The sequence below is a fragment of the Hyperolius riggenbachi genome, chromosome 9 (genome assembly GCF_040937935.1).
Source record: "Hyperolius riggenbachi isolate aHypRig1 chromosome 9, aHypRig1.pri, whole genome shotgun sequence".
NCBI lineage: Eukaryota > Metazoa > Chordata > Amphibia > Anura > Hyperoliidae > Hyperolius > Hyperolius riggenbachi.
This window is the reverse complement of record NC_090654.1, coordinates 211,454,953-211,464,784: the sequence shown is the minus strand read 5'-3', so window position 1 is coordinate 211,464,784 and position 9,832 is coordinate 211,454,953. Positions and strand designations below refer to the sequence as shown.

Sequence of the window (9,832 nt, the reverse complement as noted above, 5' to 3'; positions counted from 1 at the left end):
TCGGGTTCTCTTTAAAATTGTATGCATTGTTTTTCCCGCATGCGTAAAAAGTGTGGTAAAAGTCGGTACTTCCTGCAAAAAATCAAAATTCACAAAAAAAAAGGGGTGCATTATTTCTGACTTAAAGTGGACCCAAACTAAAAATACAAGATTTCAGAAATAAAATCTATTTTCTAAATTATAATAATAAATAGCGGCCTTTTTTCAGCTGTGTGATGACAAATATAAAATATTTTACATGTATTGGAGGAACCCCTCCCTTCCTTTCATATTGCCGGCATATAATCCGGCAATTTGGTGGAGTAGGTGTAGGAGTAGGCACTTATATGAATGTGTATGAAAGGTGAAATAAGAGTAATTGTTTTGCTTCTCAGCTTAGATATGTGACCTGTTTGTGCATGAGGCCTGTCCCCTCCATTGGCTCGGTCCGGTCCTGATGGCTCATGCATGGAGGGCATGCCCATAAAATAAGTGGGTGGTCGGAAAGGGATATTAACCACTTAATGTTAAGATGGGTAGGTGAAGTTTTTTTTTTTTTTGCTGGTGTTTGTGTTTTTTCTTACTTTCTTTTTTCTCTTTCTTACTATAATTAGTTTGACCTGAGCCACTGGTGGAATATTTGATATATTGTAGTGATGATGGAGTGAGGGAGGGGGGGGGGGAGGAGAGGAAAGAAAATCAAACTATGATGCAGACCTGAGACCCACGTATGATGGCTTCACAGCTGTCACATGGTCATATCTGGGTCACATACCGGCTGAGTTTGAAAAAAAAAAAAAAAGTAGGTGGTGTCCGGCAATGGAGGAATTGCTAATGGCTGCCACCTGTATAACCCTAGTTATGCAAAGAGGAGGGTGAAAAGCATGCACTGAAATGCTCATAGGCTTGAAGGAGTGTTTATTTATCTTTGCATGTGTCAGAGTGGTGCAACTAAATATTTTGAATTAAAAAAATATTTGGTTTGGGTCCGCTTTAACTACCGATTTTAGGCCCAATTCACTCTTAAAAGCGCAATCGCCGGCATTTTGCTGGAGTGATTTTTCTGTGATTTAACGCGGAAAAATCACTGGACACTGCAGCGATTTTTCCACGATCTCGTTTAGCACTGAAACGCGATTACTGGAAAATCGCCTGAAAATGGTGCAGGCTACACGTTTGCGTTTGGCGATTAACACAAGTCACCCAAGTGAGAATGGGCCCATAGAGTATCATTGCACTAGCGCTTTAAAAAGCGCTAGCGCTTCAGCGTTTTGCTGAAATTGCAGGCAAAATGCTCTAGTGTTATTGGGCCCTAGTCTTCAGCCTTGAGTGCGGAGTTCGCTGGACTTTTGTTTTGACAATTTTTTATGCCACTTTTTTATCGCATGTGAACTACATAGTTGCACGTTTCCACAAATTTTGTATGCATTATTACCGCATGCAGACATTTTTTTGTGAATTTAGAAAAAAATGCGGAAATCACTGCGGGTAATTTAGCAGTAGAAAATAATAGAATAGAGCCTAAAGTGTTGTGGTTGGCCAAATAGTATGGGCGCAGTTTACTACAACCTATTCGAAACCTAGCAGTTCAAGAGAGTGCCGTCCACCCAATCACCATAGCGAAATTTCCCTATGAGATTTTCTGCTGGGTCCCCTAAAGTAGACTACCGCCCAGTGTGCAGCATCAGACCGCACTTCAAGCAGTGCTGCTAAAGCGTGCAGTTTTGGTACAGCAGAGCATACTTTTCATTGACTGTATGCTTCACTCTATAAGAACCAACCCATGGATAACATGCTGCTCAGCTTTCACGAACTGTTGCGTTCCTGCTGTCATGGGGAATGCAAAGCAACGTCTACAGTAAACAGAAAAACACAGTCTATAGACCCGTGGGAAAATATGATAAACATTTATTGAGCCTGCAAATAAAAAGGGAGCCATATAGGTCCTAGATCAAAATGGGTCCCTATAGGGCCAGAAGTTTAAAGGGAAGGTTCAGGGATGCTAAAAAAAAAAATCCACATACCTGGGGCTTCCTCCAGCCCGTGGCAGGCAGGAGGTGCCCTTGGCGCCACTCCGCAGGCTCCCGGTGGTCTCCGGTGGCGCGCCCGACCTGGCCAGGCCGGCGGTCAGGTCGGGCTTCTTGTGCGCTCCAAAATGGGCCTGCCTGCGCAGTACAGCCCGGAGGACGTCCGATGACGTCAGCGTGCCGCCGTGAGGCGCATTTTGGAGCGCACAAGAAGTCCGACCTGGCCGCCGGCCTGGCCAGGTCGGGCGCACCACCGGAAGCCTGCGGAGCGGCGCCAAGGGCACCTCCTGCCTGCCACGGGCTGGAGGAAGCCCCAGGTAAGTCGATGTGGATTTTTTTTTCTTTTAGCGTCCCTGAACCTTCCCTTTAAGTAAATGGTCTACGGGCTTGTATGAAAGTACCAAATGCTCTCTGCATGTCTATTTCGCATCAGGGCCCATATGCAATGCACTGTTTCCCCTGAGTTTTCTCTTAGGTGATATTTTATTGTAAATAAAATGACTTTTAAACCACCAGCAAGCAAACAAATGCTCAAAATAATTTTGACAGTACTTTTTCACCTACTTTTTGGTCCTTTTTCTATTGTAAATTGCTAAAAAGTTATTTTAAATTGTATATGAAAAATTATCTCCTAGGAGAAAAAGTGAATTGCATACAGTTGTCTACTGCATAACACAGTACACCAGGTTTGAGGCTTTGACTGTAAACAAAATGTCAGTGCCGACCCCGCAGCACCTGAACGCAAATCGCAGTGATAAAGTATGGAAGCCAGGCTACAGACCAACAAATCACAGTAAAGTATAGAAGCCTACAGACCATCAACAGACTAGCTCTCTCCCGCAGCCGCACAATGCTATCATTGACTGGTCATGTGATTTGGTAAGGCTAGCCTTCTTCCTGGCAGCGATCACCTGATCCTCCACGGCTGAGACACTGCGTCGCGGTTTGATGACGACACGTCGGGTTGTGTTTACTGCTACGTGTTCGGGAAGTAGGTAGAGGGATCCGGGCTCAGGAGGTGGAGGCGGCGGAGAGCCCGGCTGGCGATATGAGCTGGTTTAATGCTTCGCAGTTATCCAGCTTTGCTAAGCAGGCGCTGTCCCAGGCTCAGAAGTCCATAGACCGGGTGCTGGACATCAAAGAGGACGAGACAGCCTGGGCGGATTCCATCATCACCCCCTTCCAGGAGGGTACGTCACTCCACTTCATCTGTAGATTTTCTGTTACCATGGCAACCACAGCCCTCACCTGACCCCCATTTTTATGGCGCCTGGAAGTGTCTGAGGATGATTTCCAGGACTTGAATAATATTACGCACCCAGAGCCGGTGTAGTGAAAAATTTTGCTACCCATCATATTTTGCAACTTGCCATAGTGGACAGTGTATGACTGTGTAGGCGTGGCTCCTCTCTGTTAACACGCCTGTAATTTTTTGCAACCACAGATCCCATTGAGCTAGAAGGGGGATTGTTCCCTACATGGGGGGTTATTAGTTGAGCAAGAGAGGGGATTGTTCCCTCGGGGCGGTTATTCGGGGGGTTATTAGTTGAGGAAGAGGGGGGATTGTTTCCTCCAGGAGGGGTTATTAGTTGAGCAAGAGGGGGGATTGTTCCCTCCAGGGGGGTTATTAGTTGAGCAAGAGGGGGGATTGTTCCCTCCAGGGGGGTTATTAGTTGAGCAAGAGGGGGGATTGTTCCCGAGGGGGTTATTAGTTGAGCAAGAGGGAGGATTGTTCCCTCCAGGGGGGGTTATTAGTTGAGCAAGAGGGGAGGGTTCTGTGTGAGAATTAGTGTTGTCCGGATCATGAACGATTCGGATCTTTGATCCGAATCTATTTAATGAGTCGATCATCCGAATCATCAAAATGAACGATTTGGATCGCAAAAGGGGCGGGGCCAGGAGCGACACGCCCCCTCTCAGCGGGCAGCGGGGTCCTGGAAGCAGGGATCGCTCTGTTGGATGGGAGGCAGCCTTGCAGGGACAGCAGGTAGATAAGAGAGAGGGGACATGGGTGCCACTGCCAGATATGTGTAGAGCACACATACTGGCTGAAACGTGCTTCTCATTATAGGCTGGCTGTTCCGTAGTGCTGCACAGTGAACACATTTGAAGCTTTTGGCTCAGCACAGCTCAGTAACTTTGCAGGCACTGTGATTGCAGGGCAAAATGATCCTCCTGCTCTCGGCACTAAACAGCTGCACTTCACTTCTGGGAATGCTTTCCTTCACTGTGTGACGTTTGCATGGAAAGTACACAGATGAGCATATAGGTGAAATAAATACATGTAAAGCATATGATTGCAGCATGTGGGTATTGTGTGCACAAACATTTCTGCTCTCTGCTCGTCCCTCCTCCCTTCTCTGTCCACTCCCTGCCCTCTGTCCATCTTCTCCCCTTCTCTCTGTGTGTCCACCCCCCTCCCCTTCTCCTGTCCACAGCAGGGAAAGACCTGTCCTGCTAGTCATCTCACCCCGAATGCTTCGGTAGTAAAATGATCCGAGATTCGGATCAAAGATCCGGATCTTTTCAATGATCCGATTCGAATCATCCGGATCATTGAAAAGATCCGAACTTCCCATCTCTAGTGAGAATAGGGTTTGGTTGGGTTGCATTTTCTGATACAGATAGGTTAAAGTCAATGGTTAGGTTGCACTTTCTGATAGCTATACCTATAAATAAGTGCAACCGGTTGCAAAATCTGATAAAGTTGCAAAAAATTTCACCACACCTCCATTGCAGGGAATGGCCATGTACTGAGCTCGGGATACTATATGTGGGATTTCAAAGCAAGCTTTCAGGACATATACATTGCTGCCCATTATTATTCATACCCCTGGCAAATTTTGACTTAAAATTACTTCTATTCAAAGAGCAAGTAATTTTTTGATGGGAAATGACAGGTGTTTCCTAAAAAATAATAAGACAATGTACAAGAGGCATTATTGTGAGAAAAAAATTTCCCAGCTTTTTTATTTACATTTGAGCAAACCGTGTCCAGCCCAAAATTATTCATATCCTTCTCAATAATCAATAGAAAAGCCTTTATTGGCTATTACAGCAGTCAAATGCTTCCTATAATTGCAGACCAGGTTTTTGCATGTCTCTACGGGTATTTGTGCCCATTCATCTTTAGCAATGAGCTCCAAATCTTTCAGGTTGCAGGGTCTTCTTGCCATCGCCCTTATCTTTAGCTCCCTCCACAGACCCTCGTTTGGATTCAAGTCTGGACTCTGCCTGGGCCACTTCAAAATGTCGGAGCAGTGCTTTTCAGCGCTGCTAGATTTGGGCGCAGCCGGCGCTTCCATAGACTTCAATAGGAATCATTCCTATTGAAGCGCTCAGTGAGTAACGTCGGCTCCGTCAGAAGACGGAGCCGAGGTTGCTTAAAAACATAATAATTCGGCCTCCAGCAATCGCTGGAAGCCGAATTATTTTATTCCCCCACTATCCATGTCGGCTTGGAGGGGGAATAGTAATTAAATCGGCCCGGACTTGTGCAGAAACAGGATCAGCTATATACCGCTGTATCCTGCACCCAAGTCTACCGGCGCCAATTTCAAATGTACTCCCAAAATATTAATGTTATTGTCTGCTAACCATTTCTTCACCACTTTTGCTGTGTGTTTAGGGTCATTGTTATGCTGAAATGTCCACTGGTGCCCAAGGCCAAGTTTCTCGGCAGTCTGCCTGATGTAGTCGTTGAGAATCCTCATGAAGGGCTGGTGCACACCAAAACCCGCTAGCAGATCCGCAAAATGCTAGCAGATTTTTAAACGCTTTTTTTTATTTTTATGAGGCGTTTTGCTAGCGTTTTGCGGATTGCTGCTGCGGTTTTCAGTATAGTAGATTTCATATATTGTTACAGTAAAGCTGTTACTGAACAGCTTCTGTAACAAAAACGCCTGCAAAACCGCTCTGAAGTGCCGTTTTTCAGAGCGGTTTGCGTTTTTCCTATACTTAACATTGAGGCAGAAACGCATCCGAAATCCAAAAAATGCCTCACCCAGGCATTTTTCGTTTCTGCAAAACGCCTGCCGCTCTGGTGTGCACCACCCCATTGAGATACATTGACCAAGCAGATCCGCAGCCGCAAGCGGATCTGAAAACGCCCAAAAAGCCGCTCGGTGTGCACCAGCCCGTATTGCTCTTTTTTTCATGGTGCCATTTACTGTGATTAGGTTCCCTGGTCCATTGGCGGAAAAACATCCCCAAAGCATTAGGTTCCCTCCACCAAGTTTGACAGTGGAGATGGTGTTTTTTGGGTTGAAGGTTTCTCCTTTTTTACGCCAAATTAAGGAAACCTCATTGTGTTTCACCTGGCCATTACACAGAAGTCCGGATGTCTTCTTCTTAGTCCAGATGAGCATTTGCAGAGGCCAATCAAGATTTTGTGTGCCTTATCTGGAGAAATGGCGTCCTCCTTGGTCTGCATCCGTGGAACCCAGCAGTGTCCGTTGGCCACTAGCCGAGTCCAGATTCACCAGGATGGCCTTGGTGGTGATCCTTGGATTCTTTTTCACTTCTCTCACTATCCTCCTGGCCAGCACAGGTGACACTTTTGGCTTCAGACCACTTCCTTTGAGATTTTCCACACTGCGGGACATCTTGTATATTTTAATAATACTTTGCACTGTAGCCACTGGAACTTGAAAACATTTAGAAATAGCCTTGTAGCCCTTTCCTGACTTGTGAGTAGCTACAATGCACAGCCACAGGTCCTCACTGAGCTCCTTTGTGTTAGCCATGATTGTTCACAAACCAACTGCAGAGAGCTTTTTCAACTGTTGAGTTGATTAAAACAGCTGTTCCCAATTAACCAGGGTAATTAGGATGCTTTAGAACAGCTAGGACTATTTGGAATGATATAGAACTTTGGATTTTCCCACAGACTGTGACAGTTTGTTAAGGGTATGAATAATTTTGGACTGGACAATTTTTGCTCAAATGTAAATAAAAGCTGATAATTGTTTTTTGTCCCACAATAATGCCTCTTGTACATCGTCTTATTCTCTTTAGGAGACACCTATATCACCGTCAAAAAAATTACTTGCTGGTTGCATAAAGGTAACTTTGTCACATTTTCCAGGGGTATGGATAATTATGGGCAGCACTGTACCTTACATAGCTGAGTGTCCAGCAGATAGTTGATTTATTTATTATTCCAACTATATAAAAAAGCTTTCATGATGTCAGTATAGTTTGTGAAGTTATATATATTTGCATTCACTTTTACCTAGTTTTAGTGTTTAATACATACGGTAGATTGCATCTGTTTTTTATTCAAGATGTGTATTTAAAGGACTTCCGAGGCCAAATCAAAAAAAAAAGTGAAATACCTGCATCATATTTGAAGGCACAGGGGACGCCGTCCGCGCCCTCCGAGCAGTTCCACCGGGTTCCGCCACTCAATATCCCCCCCCCCCCCCCCCCCCCGGGCCGGCTCCCGACCTCACGGCCCGGGTCGGGCTCTACTGCCTCTACAAACATGGCTGCATGAGCTGGCCGTGGATGCGCAGTACGCATAGCCACGAGTGCGGCTGCGCAGCTCTAGGGCCAACACAGAAAAATGCCTCTACCTTTTCTATATCTGCTATAGAAAAGGTCAAAGCAGGCAGATCTATGTAGGTAGCCAGAATTCAGGAGAATGAGGGGATTCTTCATGCACCATCTAGACCAGGTTTACAGGTGATAGACAACACCTCTGCGTTCAATGTGCGCAACATTCTCAGTGGATTCCCTGCAGCTCTGTGGGGAGTACATATGTAGAGTTTAGTACTACTTTGTAACTTAACCCCAAATTTAACACCATAATCAAATTAATTGATTTCATGAGCAAAGGGAGTGCATACATTTGCATACAAAATTTGCATAAACCTGCATCATGGCAGAATTTGCATCTCATTGGACATACCTACTAGCTACACAACAGGCTTCCTTCTTACAGCAGGTATGTTATTATATATAAAAGATTCCAGTCACAGATATACAGTCGCAATCAGATATGTATATCTGATTTTAAAAATATGGTGACTGCTTTTTTGTGGTAACACAAATCAATTGTTTTTTTGATTGGTTTATTTTTAGTCTAACCTCCCTGGCGGTAAGCCCGACACAGTGTCGGGCTATCCACCACAGATGATCCCATCGCCCCGGGAGGATTTTTAAAAATAAAATTAGTTACATACTGTTAAGCTAGCACTAGGCTAGCTAACTATGCGGCCCAAGTCCCTCCGGTCCCCTCCGATCGCCCCCGGTATACGTACCCCCCAGGGATCCCGCGATGGCGCAGCCTCCCAATCGGCACCCCGCTTCGCTATGGGGAGGTTCAGAACTGCGCATGACGTCATGTCTGATCGTCGCCATAGCGACGAATGAAGCTAATTGGGAAGCTGCGGCTCTCGCGGGATCGCGGACAGGTAAATCTAGCCGCAGCGATTGGAGGGGGGGGTTGGCGGTCAGAGAGGTGCCGGGGGACTTGGGCCACATAGTTAGCTAGCCTAGTGCTAGCTAACATTTAAAAAAAACAAGACTTTTAATTTTAAAAAAAAAAATCCCTCCCGCGGACGCAGCCACTGAAACTGCATACCGCCAGGGAGGTTAAAGGCTAGAGCTGGCCATACACTTAAGCAGGGCTGTGGAGTCGGTACAAAAATCATCCGACTCCCACTCTGACTCCGACTCCTCAGTCTATGAAACCACCGACTTCAACTCCGACTCCAGGCACCCAAAATAGCGCCGACCAACTCCTTAGTCCCGGGGTCAGGAACCTTTTTGTCTGAGAGCTCTAAACGCCACATTTTAAAATGCAATTCCGTGAGAGCCAAACAATATGTTTCAAACTGGGACAGTAGGGCTCACGTCCCTGTTGCCATGTTGATGTGTATACAGTTAATCTGCCAGGCGGCAGAAGTGTCAGATACGTCTTCAGCGTCTTTTGGGTTTCGGCGACATCGGCAATTTCCCCAAGAGCCAGACAGGAGAAATAGGGACTAACAACTTGTACAGTTAGCTAGCTGACTTGGGGGTTGATTAACTTTCTAGGAGAAGATCCCCGCACTTTGATTGGCCCAATAGGCTGCTTGTCACTTGATTGGCAGCCTGTTAGGCCAAAGTGCGGGGATCTTGTCCTACAAAGTCACTGGACCTGACAGGGTCCATAGTGGGACAATTGGAGCAGCAGGTTCGTTTCAGGGTAGCATGAGTAAGTTAGTAGTGCATGCTACAGCAGTAGTGTGCCTACTTTGAAAATGTTATTTGTGCTGCCACACTAAGCTGTGCTGCTTGAGCAGTGTAGCTTAGTGAATCAACCCCTACTGATTTGTATGTGAGCCAGATGTAGCCATCAAAAGAGCCACATCTGGCTCCCGAGTCATAGGTTCCCTTAGTCTAATACTTACCAGGGTTGTCGATTTAAAACAAAAATCATCCAACTCCTCAGTTAATGAAACCACCAGATCCGACTCCAACTCCAGGCACCCAAAATTGCTTCGACTCTGACTTCAACTCAGACTCCACAGCCCTGCACTTAAAGGGGAACTGAAGAGAGAGGTATATGGAGGCTGTCATGTTTATTTCCTTTTAATCAATACCAGTTGCCTGGCAGCCCTGCTGGTCTATTTCTCTGCAGTAGTATCTGATTAAAACCAGAAACAAGCATGCAGCTAGTCTTGTCAGATCAGACTTATAAGTCTGAACCACTGAAACACCTGATCTGCTGCATGCTTGTTCAGGGGCTATGGCTAATAGTATTAGAGGCAGAGGATCAGCAGGGCTGCCAGGCAACTGGTATTGTCTAAAAGGAAATAAACATGACAGTCTCCATTTAC

At 45.8% G+C, this 9,832-nt stretch overlaps 1 protein-coding gene across 3 annotated transcripts in view; it reads left to right on the top strand.

The window, feature by feature from the left end:
- Nucleotides 1–2,958: 2,958 nt before the first annotated feature.
- TMF1 (TATA element modulatory factor 1) overlaps nucleotides 2,959–9,832 on the top strand; it is a 58,381-nt gene continuing 51,507 nt past the window's right edge. For all 3 annotated transcript variants that reach the window (XR_011024075.1, XR_011024074.1, XM_068253945.1), the window contains exon 1: nucleotides 2,959–3,196. Coding sequence is in view for 1 of the 3 variants with exons in the window: in XM_068253945.1 (XP_068110046.1) it covers nucleotides 3,055–3,196 (142 nt within the window). In the remaining 2 variants the exon portion in view is untranslated. The remainder of the gene's footprint in view (nucleotides 3,197–9,832) is intronic.